The sequence below is a fragment of the Maniola hyperantus genome, chromosome 7, assembly GCF_902806685.2.
Source record: "Maniola hyperantus chromosome 7, iAphHyp1.2, whole genome shotgun sequence".
NCBI lineage: Eukaryota > Metazoa > Arthropoda > Insecta > Lepidoptera > Nymphalidae > Maniola > Maniola hyperantus.
In genome coordinates, this window is record NC_048542.1 from 2,936,552 (window position 1) to 2,955,699 (window position 19,148).

General features: G+C 37.6%; 3 protein-coding genes across 4 annotated transcripts in view; 2 read left to right on the forward strand and 1 right to left on the reverse strand.

Moving 5' to 3' along the window:
- Positions 1-30: 30 nt before the first annotated feature.
- On the reverse strand, positions 31-7,554 carry Fen1 (flap endonuclease 1). The gene is made up of 8 exons (XM_034970277.2): positions 7,357-7,554; positions 7,209-7,274; positions 6,574-6,777; positions 6,166-6,311; positions 5,387-5,554; positions 4,499-4,717; positions 3,559-3,708; positions 31-2,756 (listed from the first exon to the last, which is right to left on the reverse strand). Exons 1-8 carry the CDS (start codon positions 7,436-7,438, stop codon positions 2,652-2,654), a joined length of 1,140 nt encoding a protein of 379 aa, XP_034826168.1. The 5' UTR covers positions 7,439-7,554; the 3' UTR covers positions 31-2,651.
- Positions 7,555-7,845: 291 nt separating this feature from the next.
- Positions 7,846-19,148, forward strand: part of LOC117983663 (plasminogen receptor (KT)) — a 174,094-nt gene continuing 162,791 nt past the window's right edge. Inside the window, exons 1-4 of one of the 2 annotated variants that reach the window (XR_011236949.1) lie at positions 7,846-8,207; positions 8,305-8,435; positions 8,956-9,065; positions 9,424-10,462. Coding sequence is in view for 1 of the 2 variants with exons in the window: in XM_034970281.2 (XP_034826172.1) it covers positions 8,127-8,207; positions 8,305-8,435; positions 8,956-9,065; positions 9,424-9,557 (456 nt within the window). In the remaining variant the exon portion in view is untranslated. Of the gene's footprint in view, positions 8,208-8,304; positions 8,436-8,955; positions 9,066-9,423; positions 10,720-19,148 lie in introns of those variants that run through there. The other variant, XM_034970281.2, reaches the window with a different exon arrangement.
- Positions 10,925-18,986, forward strand: Erk7 (Extracellularly regulated kinase 7). The gene is made up of 8 exons (XM_034970274.2): positions 10,925-11,061; positions 11,296-11,653; positions 14,475-14,681; positions 15,896-16,036; positions 16,819-16,958; positions 17,360-17,558; positions 17,886-18,047; positions 18,469-18,986. Exons 2-8 carry the CDS (start codon positions 11,331-11,333, stop codon positions 18,920-18,922), a joined length of 1,626 nt encoding a protein of 541 aa, XP_034826165.1. The 5' UTR covers positions 10,925-11,061; positions 11,296-11,330; the 3' UTR covers positions 18,923-18,986.

Genomic DNA, 19,148 nt, shown 5'->3' on the forward strand with positions numbered 1-19,148 from the left:
TTGTTTAGGTGGAAAAGTAAAACAAAAAAATGAGTGTAACTTAACGTCATTATTCGTTTATTCACATTTACAAAATATAATGAATGTTACGTCACATCGATCCAGCGACTTCAATGCTGATTAGGGCCTGCGCAGACGAGGGACTTTTTTCCGCGGAGGACAAAAACGCCCGAAGCGTAGATAAAATGTCCGCCAAGAACTTGCCACGGACCCAACGCACACGTGTGCGATCACTTGTTGATCAGCGAACAAACTCTCGAGCGCTTAACGCGGACTAAAACCCACTGTGTGCGTTGACGCGCCTTAGAACGTTGTATTATTTTCGTAGATGTCAGGCCCTGTTTGAGGGACTTTTGTACGGGGTACTTTTGGTACCCCGTACCAAAAGTACCCCGTGTGCGTAGAATATATCGAGGGGATTCCAACATCATCGATTGTGTACTTATATATGCATACCTACTTATATATTTACTTTTTTCAAATACTGAATATTTGTAGAAATATACAAAAACTATAACGATTATTACATAAAATGTCAAGAACAAATTGACTGTACCCGTAGTACAAGATTTTACGTCTCACCAAACGTTGCTAGAATTCGAGAGTCGAAACACAATAACATCAAAGTAAAATGGACCTAAAGAGTCTTGAATTGAAGTCAAATATTCAATGCCACTGATTTTAATTTCGCAATGTTTCCGCTTGGAGCGCTGGCTGTAGAAGTGTAGACAAACTTGAGCTTTAAAACAAGGCGTTTAAGATCCAGTTTAACGCGGAAGTATTTCGACTCTCGAATTTGGTTTCGTTTGGTGAGACGTAAAATCTTGTACTCCGGGTACAGGGTTTAAAAGTGAAAAAGTCGTGTTTCAAGCAGGCATTTCAAAAATTATCACAGCCATGAAACAGTCATCATGATCAACCAGTCACCGGCTCACTACAGCGCACAGGTCTCCTCTCAGAATGAGAGGAGTTTTGGCCATCGACTACCACGCTGGCCAGACTTCACTCACATTATGAAGAAATCTCAAGCGAAGGAAAACATCGTAAGAAACCTGCATGGTTCCTCACGATGTTTTCCTTCACCATTAAGGCAAATGATATTTAATTGTTTCAAACACACATAACTCCGAAAAGTTAGAGGTGCGTGCCCAGGATCGAACCACGGACCTCTCGAGTAGGAGGCGGATGTCGTAACCACCGCGTTATGAAACAGTAATAATAATGATTAATTGGACATATTTTCTGAAAAAAATCGATGCATTGTATTTTGTATTGATGCGTTGTAGACGATATATTTTGACGGAGAAAATGTACCCCGAAAATAGTCCGTCGTCTGCGCAGGCCTTTAGGGACACTTTTTACATTATAAAACTTAATCAAGATTCTAGATAATAAACATGTAGTGTCAAACGGTCATACCATGAACCTCCAAACAAATTAACATTTTTAATTAAAGATATTTTACGAAAATATTATTTAAAAAAATGCAGATTTACGATTTGAGATCCTTTAAATACCATAAACGTCCAAAAAAACCAAACATTTTAAATTAAGTATCCTACGAAATTATAAAAAAAAATATGAAAAATTACGTTTCGAGAATCGAGAACTATTAAATCCCTTTTTCCCCAAATTAAATTTTATATAATTATTATTGATCATAATACGTCATTAACAGTAACCATTTTTAACAGGATTATGGGATTTTAACTGTTACAAGGGCCTTGTCTTTTCTTAACGCTTAATAATTAAAACTAATAAAATTTAATATAATGCATACATTTTGAGAAAACTCTCGCCATATTTGCTCTGTGTCAATAAGAGCTAGCGCGGTAAGTTGCAATGCGTTTTAAAATCCGTAAATTTGAATTTAAATCTATCAAAATCCGATGCGGAATTAATTCCGCAGTGCGCGCGCTTCTATTTAGTCCTATAGTTCACAGATTTTGCGGAAAAAACTTACGAAAATTTACCGTGGTGCGCGCTAGCTCTAATGATTAAGTTTCAGAGCAACGTTCGATAACATTTTCATAGATGCCGCTAAATTACTACCACCACTAAAAACGAAAATTAATACCTATATCTATATGATTTATGCTTTATTATTATTATCTGGATATATCTATGCTTTATTATTATTATTTTACACTTTATTGCACACAACACAAAGTAAACATTGAAAAAACACAATACAGGATCTTAATCTAATAGCTGTAGCATGCAAAGGCGGCCTTATCGCTAAAGCTATCTCTTCCAGGCTTTCATGTTTAGGTCGTGTCAATCAATGACATAGATGAAGAGTAACAGCTAGTGTGCACTGCAGTTTTTCTTATGTTTCTTCGCCACAAAATCTATGAACTATAATAGAAGTAATTAATTAATTTTGCATCGGTGAAGAAACGTAAGGATTGACTTGACCTAAAGCATAGATAATTTAGATATAGGTATTACTTAGTCTTTAGTGGTGGCAGTATTCAGCGCCATCTATGAAAATTTTATCGAACGTTGCCCTGAAACTTCCTCATTGTCATATCAAAAGTAAGGTTTACCTAACACCCTGTTCCCACTTGTCGTTTGTCGTTTGATGTTCCAGTGGCAGTACATTTTGACACAAAATCGGTTTCCGACAAGTGTGAATAGTACTTTATAGTTTATTTTGGTTTCCTCCCTCTGCCGCCGCCGGTTTTTGTTTTTTTGTTTGCATTCTTTTTCTCTTCTTCGGCTTTCCGCTTTGGATTCGGTGTAGTTGATAACACCTAGAGGTAGTTACAAAAAAACTTAAAAAAGGGTAGGTATCTACCCTTAAATTATTCTTTCAATTAAATAATTGCGATAAAATGCGAAAATGAGTTTGTCTGTCTGTTTGCTAGCTTTTCACGGCCCAACGAATCAACCGATTTTGATGAAATATGTTATAGAGTTAGCCTACATCCCGTGGAAGGACATAGGATACTTTTATCCTGGAAAATCAAAGAGTTCTCATGGGTTTTATAGAAAACCTAAATCCAAGCGGGCGAAGCGGCGGCCATCATCTAGTAAAAATGAATCATTCTTAAAGAATCTTATAACTTAAAAAATATAGATATCAGGGGGTTTCTGATTTCACGATAGGCAAACTAGAAACCGAAATAAGCTAGCTACTCCTGCGCTCCGCCTCTGGAAGGTGGGAAAGTCATTTGTGGGAATGAGTGTAATATTATATAATAAAATTCCACAAGCAGTTTTAGACTTGCTTTTACACAAGTTTAAAAGATATGTTAAAAGTATGCTCCTAAAAAAAGCATATTATACAGTCGCAGACTATGTAAACGATAAAAAAGCTTGGATTTGACTCGCTCCAGCAATGCACGGGGCTGCAATGGCTTGTATACTACGGTATAATAACATTGTAAATTGAAAAATTAAAAAGAGCAACCGCCGAATTTCTTGCTGGTTCTTCTCGGTAGGAACGGCATTCCGAACCAGTGGTAAATTAAAACTACCTGACTATTCATAAGTACTTGTAAAAAGTTTACATGAATAAAAAAACATTCTATTCTATTCTATTCTAAAAAAAACCTTAAAGAATCCATCAAGGCGTCCCTGCGTGGTCCCGGTGCGCGCTTTCATCAGTTTCTTGGCGCCGTTGCGGACTCTGTCCTCGTTGAACTGCTTGTCTCCGCACAGGAACTTCACCAGACCTTCCTCATCGGGGTCACACCACTTCAGCTGGAAATAAAGCCAGTGATAACTTAAATAAATACTCCTTTTGCAATATGTATGGAAATAAAGCTCGTTTTTTAATATGATAACCTACATAAATACTCTATTTGCAATATGTAAGAAAAAGTAGATGTAAAGAACTTGACGTTTTTCACAGAACTTGACGTTTTTCACAGAACTTGAAGTTTTTCACAGAACTTGGCGTTTTTCATAGAACTTGACGTTTTTCATAGAACTTGGCGTTTTTCATAGAACTTGGCGTTTTTCATAGAACTTGGCGTTTTTCCAGAATTAATAAATAACTAGCTGATGCCCGTGACTTCGTCCGCGTGGAATTAGGTTTTTTAAAAATCCCGTGTGAACTTTTAGATTTTCTGGGGTAACAAGTAGTCTATGTCACGTCGATCTGTTGCTCTGTTGCGACATGATTGAAGGACAAACCAACAAACACACTTTCGTTTTTATAATATGGATAATAAATCATTAATAACCCAAATAAATACTCTATGTATGAAAAGGTAGAGGCGTTTTTCATAGAACTTGGCGTTTTTCGTAAGATTGGCGTTTTTCGTAGAACTTGGCGTTCTTCACAGAAATTTTAGTTTTTCGTACAACTCGGCGTTTTTTGTCAAATTTAGTGTTTATCATAGAATCTGGCGTTTTTCGTAGAACTTAGCGTTTTTTATAGAACTTTAGCTCTATACCCTCTTTTAATACAACTTACCCCTATATTTTCGATAGAACTTACCTGTGTATCATTGTTTTACACATAGCTAACATTTTTCACGGAACTTACCTCTACATCCTTAGCATCCGCAACCTCGGGCTCCACAAACAGCCTGCGCGCGTCCTCGAAGCCCCAGTTCTCTGGCGGCTGGTACTTCTTCGTGTCAATGTTGTCTAGCACTTGTTCGATGGAGCGATGTTGGCGGATCAGCTCGATGGCTCGTTTGGGCCCGATGCCTCGAATGGACCCGCAGTAGTCGCAACCAAGCAGGATGCATAGGTCTATGAACTGGGAAGGAGGACCAAAATTGAGGAACTCGTGAAACTAGTATACCCACATACAATAAACTTATTTCATCCTAGAAACAACAATGATTTTTTAAATTAACTAGCTTATGCTCGCGACTTCGCCCGCGTGGACTACATAAATTTCAAACCTCTTGTCATATTATTGTATTTTGTCAATTTTATATAGGATACTTCCTGTTGACCTAGAATCATGAAATTTGGAAGGTAGCAATGCCTTATAGCACAAGTAAGGGATGATTTATGCTAACACGTGGCGGACGCGAGTACTGCCACGTACGAGGCGCGGACTTCAAAACGGAGTTCCAAAAATCACGAACATTTTATATGGAGCAGTTTATTTCACGGTGTGGCGTCCGTGTTGATGAGACACGGAGGCATCACGGGTGCCACATGGTGAAACATAAACTGCTTCATATAAAATGTTCCTGATGTTTTAAATTCGTGCCTCGTTCGCACCTCGTACATGGCACGACTCGTGCCCGCTAGATGTTAGCATAAATCATCCCTAAAAGGAAAAATCTGAAAACCGTAAAGTGGTTATATAAAAATAGAATTAAGTGTTACTTCATATGCGATGTTACGAAACCTTTCGCGTGCGAGTCCAACTCACACTTGGCCTTTTGCAAAAGGAGGTTTCTGTGGGTATTACCTCTTTCTGGTTAAGCTCCAGTCCGCTCAGCACATTGTTCAAGTGGAACTCCTGGACGGGCATCTTTCTGGCTTCAGAGAAGGTGAGGTGGCGCAACAGCACGTTAGCCCCGAATGTCAGCGCGTCCATGTCTTCTGTGGCTACTGCGTATACTTTACCTGCTTTTACCTTCATGAAAAAGAAAAAATGAACATGAATTTTACTTTTGATGACTCAAAATTTTAGTGCACACTACAAATTTAAAGAAAAGGCTCGTGACTGGCAGCTAAAGTCACGCGGTTTGAAGGCTCTAAATTAAATTTATAACTGTCAAACTGTGTCTGTCCTTTTCATATTACATTAGTAAGAAGAGGATGCAAATACTCTAAAATTTAGGTGTGCTCAGAATCAGTAATATTTGGTTAGTTTTACAAAATGCATCTAAAGATTTTAATAATTTATTGTTCGCAAAATGAAAATCGAAAATAAGGAGCATTTTTTGGTTAATTTTTTAAAATAGATTCTTTTAAATGTTGCAGAATATATTATTTTATCCTCTGATGATATGTAAGTGCTGAACAGCTATGAAAATCAAAGCAATAGATTTTTTTTTGTTTTATCAAAAGCAATGAGAACTTGCATTGCAACTTGAAGGAAGCATGCAGTGTATTTAAAAGTTTTAGAATGTTTGATTATATTTTGATATATTATATTATAAGTTATTAATTACAAATATTATTTTACAGCTAAATTTGAGCTTCTCTATTCTGTCATATTGTGTCATACTGTGTCATAGTTACCAGAGCAGCACACTGGGCCTCTGCCTCGCAGGGGGCTTCAACAACAGGCACCCCCATGAGTTTTAAAAGCTGCCTTGCCTCTTCACCATGATGCTTAGTCACTTTCACAAGACGACGGTTGAACTTCTCTATAGATGCTGTGTCACCTGTAGATAAAAATGAATAAACCCTTTCAATTATGACAGAACAATCAAGAAAAACAGCAATTTTTTTTAAATTTCCAAATTAATTGCAGTAAGTAAGAAGTAAAATTTTATAATTTGTTGATTAAAATCATTACCATTAAATTAGTTTTGAATTTATAAGTAATTTTTTTCTCACGAGTATTTAAAAAAAGGTATATAGGTTTTGATAATGTTTTCTAGTCAGAGAGAGCTAAGGCTTAAAATCTAAATGGCTTTCTCTTACCAGCCTCTGTAGCCTTCTGCAACTCTTTCTCGGCCTCCTCCCTCCTCTCGGCCCGCTTGTTGAGCTGATGAGACTTCATCTCCGGAGGCTTTCCATCAAACACATACACAGGCTTGATGCCGTTCTCCACCAGTCGAATGGTGCGGTAGAACGTGCCCATTAAATGAGAGGTGGTCTCTCCGTCTACTGATGTTAGTTGAGCTCCTACAATATTACAAAAATCATATGAATAATAATCTGTACTTTTTTAATTTCTAGAAAACAACTTACATAAAATAATATAGACATATCAGGCAACGTTTATAAACTATGTTTAGGTAAGGGTGATGTGTTCACAATTTTTATTCTATAAACTAAATTACACACAAATTTCGGGCACATACCTCTAGTTTTTCGAAGATATAATATGTGCATTTTAAGCAATTGAATATCACTTGCTTTAATGGTGAAGGAAAACAAATAGTTCTCCATAATAATATCAAAGATGTGAGAAGTCTACCAATCCGTACTTGGCCAGCATGGTATACTTTTGGTACCCATGGCCATTTATTTACAAAAAGATACCTGCTCTCAGTATTGGACCGGCAATGGGTTGAGATAATGAACCACAACAAAATGATATTTTAAGTACTTACCTTCACTTCTCACAGCTATTAAGAACTGGTACAAGCTCATAGATGCATCGATGGCCACTTTTCTACCTGAAATCCAACGATTCTTATTATAAATACCTACTTAATTTCTCTCGAGAAAACAAGCGATTTAAAAACACATTCTACGCACCAAAATAATTCTTAATTTCCATCTCCTTTACTGCTTGAGGAGCAATGTCTGCTATCAACTTGGATAAGCCTAGAATACCCATTTTATTTTACGTAAATTAAAACGTTATTATTAATATTTACTTGCACATTTAATAAACACGCGATTCAGTTTCAAAAAGCGCGAAAATGCGAAAATCGAAGTTGGATGACGTCTGTCACTTGTTAATTTGACAGTTCGACTTTGACATTTCAAAATTAATAGTGTAGTGTACTTGGATGAATGAATGGTAGTGTAGTACCTATGGTTTAATCGATATGACAAACCAAAATCGATTGATTATATTATTCTAGGTACCTACTAACTAAACATAACTTACCAACAAAAAAATAAGTATTTATACGTGTGTCAGTTGATTAATTTTTTATAATATTGAAATTATGATTCATTGGAAAAACTGGCTATGAAATGGCTTTATTACACAAAATCTATAGCAATATCTAAACGATTTTAATGTCAATTCAATAAAATAAAGTAAACATAAAAATAAAACATCCTTGTCAAGTTGAGATCCATTAAAATTCCGAAAAACCTAATTATTAAAACAAGAATAATTATTACACAATAGGGTTTATAAAAATATGAATTGAACATGAAATTCGTAATCAAATGATATGAACTGTCAAAGATTAAAAAAAATATATAGGGTGTTGTTTTAATTGCTAGTAGACAGAAACTACCGAAGTCCAATTTTGTAAAAAATAAAAAAGGCTCTTTTGTAGCTTTGTGAAATGGGGAGTAATTTGTCAATCAATTTGGAAGAACAGTACAGAAACAATGAGAAATTCCTACAGAATCTTAACGAAATTGCAGTAAGTAATTGCACAATCATGATATTTTTATTAATTCAAGCTAAGAATTTAAGAAACTAATTTACTGTTCACACTCATAAAATGTCTATTTTCTTAGATGGAAAGACAAATTCAGATGAGACATCAAATGGCTGAAAGACAAAAAGCTATAGAAATAGCTAAGAGTAGAGATTTATTCCTTTGGACCACAGCATTTTCATTTGCAGCAGCTACAGGTTTATTTACAGGGTGAGATTTCCTTGCTGTAGCCCTATATTTGAGAATAGTGTATTATTAATTTAATGTTATGATATTTTTATGATTATACTAGCTTATGCTTGCGACTTTGTCCGACTACACACATTTCAAACCCCTATTTCACCCCCTTAGGGGTTGAATTTTCAAAAATCCTTAGCGGATACATACGTTATAATAGCGATCTACATTCCAAATTTCAGCCCGATCCGTCCAGTAGTTTGAGCTGTGCGTTGATAGATCAATCAGTCAGTCAGTCGGTCAGTCAACTTTTCCTTTTATATATTTAAGATTAAAATCATTGAGTCATATTTAATGAATAATAAGTCATATGAATCATTTAGACATAATATTTTATGACTAATAATTGTGTTTACTTACCATAATTTTATTTTATTTATTTATAATATGTAATTCATAATTTTAATATAAACTAGTTAGATTGGTGTTTTTGTTTTTTAATTATTGTCCTTTGTTGATATTTCAATTTAATACTATTTTGGTCTTTCAACAGGTTCAGGCGCACTAAAAGGGCATATTTCTTATTTCCATTATTGCCACTTACATTTTTAAATCTATATTATTTGGATCTTGCATATGGAAACAAAGTTCACCGTATTAGAAGTGAGTACCTACCTATCTTAATTAATTATAGTCGCATTTAAAATCAAGTTATCTGTCTGTTTCGCTTGTACTTACCTATCCGAATAGATTTCGGTAACCTGTCTTAAATCTATTCGGATTCCCGTATATCATCTTGTACATCTGTACCTATTCTCCATCCATGCAATCAAGTTGATATAGCGCTCTCTCTGTTTTTGTATGGGATTATGTACAGAGAGTGCTATACCAACTGACCAACAGGCCTAAAGTATCTTTTGTATTGATTGAAAAAATTACCAAATCGTATACCTAAGCACTTCTCAGACTTTAATATTTATTACCTAGGTAATATTACAATATCTTTATCAATATTTTTCAGTGGAAGCAGAGCATATTATGACTCATGAGTCAGATATGCTGGAGTTACCTTGTGGATTGCCAACCCCATCTTCAATTGATCAAGGCCGCATGGATGAAGAGGAAAAGAAAAAGATACATCCTCCGATGCCTTAAAGCTCAACAAATATCGTTGCCATGGAGTGTGCCTTCACTGCATTGTAGTTTAGAAGGCTTTTTAGATTTTTCATCAATTATGTGCTAGTTCAATTTTAAAATCTAAATCTCATAGTCATTACCTACATAATAAAAAGTTTAATGATTCCAAATTAAGGGAGATGCCCAATGCGACTTTTTGCAGTGATACATCCGTCAAAGAGTTGCAATACAGTATAGATAGTTCAATCCATGATGACATGCCCCACTCTTTGTCCCAATCAAAGTTTACAGTGTAAGTGGGCTATGTACTGATAGACTAAGTTCTATCGTAATGCACCGATCAGCAATGTGGGCACACACGCGCACACACACACACACGCACACACCACTGGCCCATGTACCTTTACCCATGATTCTGTAGTGCTACTCACGATTAAAAAATAAATGGTAGCTATTCAAGATACGCGTGGCTGTATCGCTACAAATAGTCGCCGTGTGTGATGCCCCTTAGATAATAATATATTCCGAAATATAACTCATCTGTGTGTACTAATGTTAATAACGCTCGTTCCATAGTATAACAAAAATATCATAGGTAGTAGGGACTTATTTTAGGGTGTACTTATATTCAAGTAGTACCTGTTATTTTATATGTATATTGTAAAAGGTGTGTATAAGTTGGTGCAGTGATGCCTAAGTAATAAGCGTAGTTCAGAAACAATAATTGCTTTAGGGACCTTTATACAATATTGCATTTAGTGCTTACTTAGTCCCAGCATTAGTTGGTCTAAAAACCTGATTAGGTACTTAAGTGAAGTTTTATATTTTTATATATGTAATATTATTTTGTTTTAGTTATGTAGCCTTTTGTTAAAAATAGTCAAATATTTTACATTTTTTTTACTATATTTTGAAACTTTATAGTTAGGTTCTTGTTTAATTAAACTTTATTCATTTGTTGAATAATATTATGTGATATTTTATAAACGCACATTATGATTTATGACGTCTGTAGGCATGTGCTTTTATAAATATAAGGAATTTGAGAATATCACTAAAGTGATTTATCTATAAAGATAAAATTGCCAATTTCCAATTTCCAAGTATTACTAAAGTTTAAGATTTCAGCGTTAAAGTTACCTATTAATGTTACATCAATTAAAACGGTTATGATTATTAATTATATTTTATTTAAACCAATCAACGTTTCCCACGACGTTTGAACCATCAAGTCAAATCAATCAGCTTTGAAAATAAATCATCTTAATCGATTTTTTAATAATTGGTTTTATCGATCAAACCTAATTTGTTGAAAGGCCATCACTCATCATTATGGGGACAGTGCGGTTGTCATGGCAACGGTCAATTTGTTTGGCGCCGTAAACAAATGAATTCAGTCTCGGAACAAAACGTGGTGATATTTTGATTATACAACATTTCTCTATTGAAAACATTTTTAAAATGATTTACAAGACCAACATTTGCTTCCCGTGTAAGTGTATTTATGATTAAATATTAAATTGTAAGTACCTTCCTATTTAATTATTATAAAAACATGCTTTTTTTAAAATATGAGAATAATTCGGCATAGGCTCGTTGCTTGGTGGACCAAAACAATATAATCGATATAATTTTAAATTTCGGTTCGGTAGTCATGCTCCAATCATGCTACGATATTCAAATTAGGCAATTTAGCATAATATTCGAGGCTAGTAGTATTTCGCATGGGGTTTAAACACGAATATTATTATTTTAGAGGCAAGTTTTCCAGTAGTCTAAGGGCTTTCGAAAATGAGTCAAAACGTTGGTCACGTGAAACGGGATGAAAAAAAGAAAGATGTACAGAAAGTACTGAAAAAAAGTCCGGAAAAGAACATGTCTGAGATTGATGAGCATATTTTAAAAAGGTTTGATATTAAGAAAAGGCTGGGCAAAGGAGCGTACGGTATCGTGTGGAAGGCAGTAGACAAGAAGAGTAAAGACGTTGTGGCCATAAAGAAGATTTTTGATGCGTTTAGAAATCAGACTGATGCTCAACGCACTTTCCGAGAGATCATCTTCTTACAGTCGTTCAGAAATCATCCAAACATCGTTAAATTGCATAGCATACACAGGTGAGATTTACTTTTTTGTTTTTGAACGTTTAATTTTTGGATCAAAGCTCCAAAATCCGTAGATCCAAATTACAAAGACCTTTTTGATAGATGATATTTTGCAGCTTGATGGAGCGCGCTTGCCTAGAAGATTCCTATTCACTCTTGACTTGAAGGTACCTAAAATTAATAGTGAAAGGGAAACTGATGTCGGATCCATATACAGCAGTTCGAATTAGAAACGAGGAGGCAAATCCCTTCGTAGGTACATGTTCATGGAATTTCGACTACGCACGGGTGCTCTTGACGATGCCTTGCGGTACTATAATAAAAAGGTGAAGGAGGAACTGGGAGAAAAAGTTTTTGGGAAGATTCTGAAATATATTTTACCACATTGATTTTGATAGAGTGGTTTGGTTGATGCATTGAATGATCGACGGAATCTGGATACCGATTGACAGCAGAATCGATCCATCATCGATTCCGAAAGCCATTCTGTTATTTGATATTTCATAATCTCATAGCTTGAGGAATCAATAAATAGGTATCGATAGATATAGGTACTTATCTCCCTGGCGCACTGGTAAGCGCTGTGGTCTTATTAGTGAGTGCTCCCGGGTTCGATTGCTGGCAGGAGGTTGGAATTTTATAATTTCTAAATGTCAGGACTGGTCTGGTGGGAGGCTTCGGCCGTGGCTAGTTACCACCCTACCGCCAAAGCCATGCCGCCAAGCGATTTAGCGTTTCGGTACCATGCCGTGTAGAAACCAAAGAAAACTGCCATACCCTTTCCAGGTTAGCCCGCTTCCACCTTAGACTGCATCGTCACTTACCCCCAGGTGAGATTGCAGTCAAGGGCTAACTTGTACCTATCTGAATAAAAATATAGATGATTTATCTTATTCTACTATCGATCGATGCCGCGCCCGTTCCCTTGTACAACTACCCTCATATTATTTGATCTATGGAAGAGAAATGCCACGTCACCGGTCTTGTTGTCATATAAATGTCATCATCATTATCAACCACTGCTAGGCATAGGTTTCTTGTAAGGACTTCCACACGCCACGATCTTGCGCTACCTGAATTCAGCGGCACCTTGTAATTCGTTTGATGTCGTCTGTCTCCCTAATGGAAGGTCTTCCAACGCTGCGCTTTCCGGTGCAAGGTCGCCATTCTAACACCTTGAGACCCCACCCAATGTCCATCGGTTTTTCGAATCATGTGCCCTGTCCTGTGTCCATTGCCACTTAAGCTTTGCAACTTGTAGAGCTATGTCGGTTAGTCCTTTCAGATTTGATCACGTAGAAAAACTTCAAAGCTCATCACCCGCTTGGTTACTGTCAGTTTTTATATGAGGCCCATAGTTAGCGACCATGTCTCGGATCCATAAGTCAGTGGCAACATACAAGACTTTGGTCTTCAAGCATTGATGCTTGACATTTGATTAAGCCTGCGACCCTTTCTAAGAACTTACGCGCTCTTACCAGTGCACCATCTCGGCATAATATAATGTGCAATAGGTACACGGCACTACAACGTCCTTGACACGGATTCCATCAATGCTTGATAGTTGATATTGTTTTATCATGCCATGCCATCGGCCCCGGGATATATTTTATCTGTCATCTCGGAAATTATCATAAATTCTTAAATGCCATACCGAGCCCGGACGAATTTATTGCGACCTGCCTGACATTCTTCAAAAGTTCGTTGCTTTAAAAATGTACCTACCTAGATAGACAATACTAAGATACTTACGAATTGTAACAACAAAAAGTTTCTTGAAAGCGATACGTGAACAAATCCATACTAATATTATAAATGCGAAAGTGTGTCTGTCTATCTGTCTGTCTGCTAGCTTTTCACGGCCCAACAGCTTAACCGATTTTGATGAAATTTGGTACAGAGGTAGCTTATATCTCGGGGAAGGACATAGGCTAGGATACTTTTTATCCCGGAAAATCAAAGAGTTCCCACGGGATTTTTAGAAAACGTGAATCCACGCGGACGAAGTCGCGGGCATTATCTAGTAGGTAATAAATTACTCTTTTTGATAGTCAGATGTTAGATTTGTAAGATATAGTGGTGATGATGATCAATAATCATTTCTAATTCAATAATCGGTTTTGGGTCAATGTTCTACACTAAATACCAAAACTTCAGTAGGTAACTACAGTAGGTAACATTTCGTCTACGAGCTAGAGCACCACGTAGACAGACAGACAGCAGAGTGACATTAGGCTCCGTTTTAGGCATTCCGAACCAGTGGTAGATGCATCCGACTATTCGAAAGTACTTTTAAAAGTTTATTCGAATAAAAAAGATTATTATTTTTTTTATTTATTGTTTTACCCTTTAGGTACGGAGGACTAAAAATGCGGCCGGCATATATTTAAAGAATTAAATTAATTTATTATTTATTAATTAACTATTTATAATATATATTTAATATTTATAAATTAATTTATTATTTATTAATTTTTAAAGAATTAAACGCCACGGTCTTGCGCCGCCTGGATCCAGCGGCTCCCTGCGACTCGTCTGAGGTTGTCCGTCCACCTAGTGGGGGGTCTTCCAACGCTGCGTCGTCCGGTGCGAGGTCGCCATTCCAGCACCTTGGGACCCCAACGTCTATCGGTTGTACGAACTAGGTGCCCTGCCCATTCCCACTTCAGCTTCGCAACCCGTTGAGCTATGTCGGTTACTCTAGTTCTGTAGTGTAGTTGGTGGCGTGTGGAAGTCCCTATAAGAGACCTATGTCCAGCTGTGGACGTCTATTGGTTGATGATGATGATGATGATGAAATTAATTAATTAAAGAGGGAACTTTTAAATTCCAGGGCCCTCAACAACCGCGACATCTACCTCGGCTTCGAATACATGGAGACGGACCTCCACAATGTGATCAAACGCGGCAACATACTCAAAGACGTCCACAAGCGGTACATCATGTACCAGATGCTGAAGGCCACCAAGTATATACACTCGGGGAACGTGATACATAGGGACCAGAAACCTAGTAATGTGCTTATTGATAGCGCTTGTAGGTAAGTCTCTTGTTTTATACAAGCGCGCTCCAACCTAGACCTCATCATTGCTATGTTTCGCAATAACAATAAAAATAAAAAAGCGTTTAAGATGTGGCGTTCATTAGACATGATTCACGAGTGAAGAGTGATTGATTACCCCCATACTTAAATAAAGCAGTAAATAAAGCACCGGTTTTTTCAATATTTGAAAAGTTATCGACCGAAATAGAAAAACCGGTTCATTCAATCGGCCATAAATCGTAAACGGTAAATTTTACAAAAAAGTTTATAGGAAACAAAAAATGCGAAATTTTATTTTCTACAATAATAATTTATGTAATTTTTGCCCTTAAGCGGATAGTTTCCGAGATATCAGCCAAAAACTTTCCCTCAAGATAGCGATCGAAGCTCCACCTGGATCTGTCAGCATTTTGTGATTTTATGGTCAGCAAGTGACCCTTTACCTAAAAAAAAATTTGGATCGGAAATTTAGTGCGAGGTTAAATGCTCTATTTACTGGTCTATGTCATGCAAACATCAGTCTTCAAATTAGACATTACTTCTTTGTCTTGAAATGCCGTCTCCTATCGGAGGTTGGCAATCGTTAGGGCTATCTGCACCTTGGACAATGCTGCTCCATCTCATCCTGTCGCGTACTATAGCTGTAACTCTTTTTTCAACGGTGAAGGAAACATCGTGTAGAAACTTGTATAGCTAAAAGTTTTTCGCAATGTTCCAAAGCATAAGAAGTCTGCCAATCCGCACTTAGTCTGCGTGGTGGTGACCTAAACCCCTCTTATTTTGAGAGGAGACCCGTGTTCAGTACTGGGCTGGCGATGGGTTGATTATGGACATTAAGAAATTCAACCTCTCAGTTCTCCTCTCTATTTATTTTTTGGCTCGATACAAAAAAAAACCGCGAAGTTTCCCCAAAATACAATATTTTACACGACCATTAGAAGAAAAACCAGTTTTATTCGGTTGATATAAAACCAATTTTTAATCAAATTTCGTATTTACGTTCAACGTTTAATGCACTAAGGGATTATGGTATTATTTTATGGTAACAGAGCACATAAAATTTTAAATATCTTAAATATTTATAAAAAAAATTGCAACAAATTTGCGCTCGGGCGGCTGGCTCCTGTGCGCCGCCCCGTCAGTCGCCCGCAACGCGTCTTAGAGATGTACCCGTGTACTTCAATCCCACATCGCCATAATAATTTTTTCAGGGTTAAGATAGCAGACTTTGGTCTGGCTAGATCAGTGTCGTCCATGTATTCTGGCGGTGAGGACGGCGCTGACCCTTGCCTCACTGATTATGTGGCCACGCGATGGTATCGAGCGCCTGAAATACTCATTGCTAGCAAGAGGTAAGAAGATTCTACCTTTATTATATTTTCTAGCGTTTTTCAGTTGAATACCTAAGAGATGAGACAGTATTAAAAACAGTAATAAAACACGTTTACCAGGAACCTCTGAAGAACCTGTTTAGTTTTTCAAAAAAAAGTACTGATGAAGTTTTTTTTAGTAATATTTACAACCTACAGGTAGAATGGTAGCAACAACTGAACTTTCCATCTGACGAAACCTGGATTTTGAGCAGGATTTTCACTTCCTCCGCTATCCCTAGTTGTTCCATCAGCTATGTAGGTTCTGCCTTCAGAAGCTTGTTTGTATTATCTTCAGTTCCGCCTACAATAAAAACTGCTCTTTAAGTTTAAAGGTATCCAAGGCCAAAAAATGCATAGCGCGAAGCAAGTATTTTCGGCGCAGCCTAAAACTACATGCTTTTTGATTTTACTGACGCAAGCCTTTTCATAAATGGATAAAGAAGAGACAACGCCACCTATCATCATCATCATCAACCGATAAACGTCCACTGCTGGACATAGGTCTCTTGTGGGGACTTCCACGCGCCACGGTCTTACGCCGCCTGCTCCTGCTCGCTGCGACTCGTCTGATGTCATCCGACCACACCTATACAATCACGCAATGAATCTGTTCTAGAGAATCACTACCCAGCGAAAGTGTGTTTGTTTGCTGGTGTGTCCTTCAATCACGTCGCAACGGATCGACGTGTTTTTTTGCATTGGTATAATTACACCTGGAGAGTGACATAGGCTAGTCATTCATAAATTTTCCTTCCTCCCAGCTACACCAAGGGCATAGACATGTGGTCCCTCGGATGCATCTTAGGAGAGATGCTGGTCGGCAAGCCCTTGTTCCCGGGCTCGTCTACCGTCAACCAGATCGAGAGGATCATGGCTGCCCTGCCACGACCATCTTCTGAAGGTTTGTGCTTTTGTCATTACAGCTCTATGCATCATGTTCTGCTGTGATCTTCGATGTTCTCTTGATACTTATTACTCTTTATTAGATTTCCTAAGGATCCCTTTCAATTCAAACGATCATTTAGGATTTCTGCTGTCGTCTATTATTTTCTTGATGATTCTTGCTTTTTAAAATACTACTTCTTATACTACTATTTACTAGTACTTAGCTTGAAGGTTCCAATAAAAATGCCCAAGTATCTTTTGAAGATTCTAAGTAGTTTCTCAACATTGAACAAAAATTTTATGTTTTCTGAAGAATAACATTATTCTCTTGTTTACCTTGGTTTACGATCCACTGAGATTTACAGATATTTCCACTGACATTTCCATCTAGTTCAAGTTACCACCATCCTCTTGCAGACATAGCAGCAGTCTGTAGCGGTTATGGTTCTTCTCTGATCAGAGAGCAAGCAGCATCAAACGGAGGAGGAGCATCTCTCAACGCGATGGTCTCCTGCGCCCCTCGAGATGCGGCAGACTTGGTCCACCGGCTCCTGGTGTTCAACCCCGCCAAACGGCTGAGTGCTGAGCGGGCTTTGCATCACGAATACGTTGCCAAGTATGTAATTTTATATATCATCTTCCAGACTTATCAGCAGTGTGGTGCCTTTCTGATCAAGGAGCATGTAGCATCTAATCTCTTAATATAGTGCTCTATTGTGTGCCTTGTGATGCGACAGACTTGGTCCACCAGTTCCTGACATTCAATCGCTCCAAACGGCTGTATTGCTTGTAATTCTAGGTCAACGGGAAGTAGGTACCCTGGATTTCAAGGGACAGACGGATAGACAGACAGACAACGAAGTAATCCTATAAGGGTTCCCTTTTTTTCTGGAAATACGGTACCTTATGAAGTGTGGAATAATTTTATTCCATCTCTTTCTAGATTCCATCGCGAAAAAGACGAGCCAATCCTACCTTCCGACGTCCTCCTGCCACTTCGCGACGACAAACAGATGTCAGTGGATGACTACAGGAACAAACTATACAGTATCATGGCCAAAGGATTCCAGAACCACACCAGTCAATTGAGAAAACCACATTCCAGGTAAGGTTCTTCTGACAGGTTCACCCTTGACTTACCTCGTGGTAAGGGGTGATGCGGTCTAAGATGAAAGCGGGCTTACTTGGAAGGCGTATGACAGTTTTAATTAAACCCATACGTACCCATTATCGGTTTCTACGCCCCATTATTCAGGAACGCTAAATTCTTTGGCCAACACCAGTCTTTGCTGGTATTTTAGTAAACATTAATCACAGCCTTCCCCGAAACCAGACCAGACCCAAAATCCAGAGAACCCGAGACTTATAATGCGTCAGGGAGCTCATCAAAAAGTCTTTAAGATTGCTAAGCATTTGATTTCAATTTGCAAATAATACCTTGCTGTTAATATCACGTAGCATAATATTATTCTAACATGACAGGACCCAATTTTTTAACTAATAATCTCCACTTGTTTCTTCAACAGCAAATCCCAAACTCTCGCAGCCACTACCAAAAGCAAAAGTTTCCAAGAAACTTCAGACCTCGTCAAATCTTATACCAAGTCAACAAAATACTTGAGCGTGTCAGCCGACCAGAAAATTAGACCGAAGCCAAAATCGGTCGAGAAACCACTCAAAGAGTTCCGTTCCGACCAGACTATTGGGAAACCTCTGAAAGCTACCAAATTGTTTGAAACACGAGACCACCAAGCATGGATGGAGAACTGCCATGGAGATTATTTCCAACCAGTGTCAAGACAGAGTCCTTCTGACAACGGGTATATGAGTGGGGGTAAAAAAAGCGTTCAGCAAAGGAGGAACTCCACCTCTTTCTCCACCATAACCATCGGTGGAGATGGATATGGTTTTGGGAACCAGAGGAGACATGGTGTCATAACCGCTAGTGCTCTTATGGATTTAAGAACGAGCATTCGGTGAAAAAGAGTCAAAGGAAGAATCTCTTAGTATTAGTGCCAGTAGGTTTTTGGATTTGATTTTGATGTTCTTTCTGCGTTGCTGTAGAATATACAAAACGTGCGGATCTTGATGGTTCTTCAGACATAGTTCTTCAGAGGTTTTGATGAAATGATTTTTTTTATTGATTTCGTAGATCTTTCATTATTTGGATGTGGGCATGCTGTGGATATCCAAACATTTTTGTATG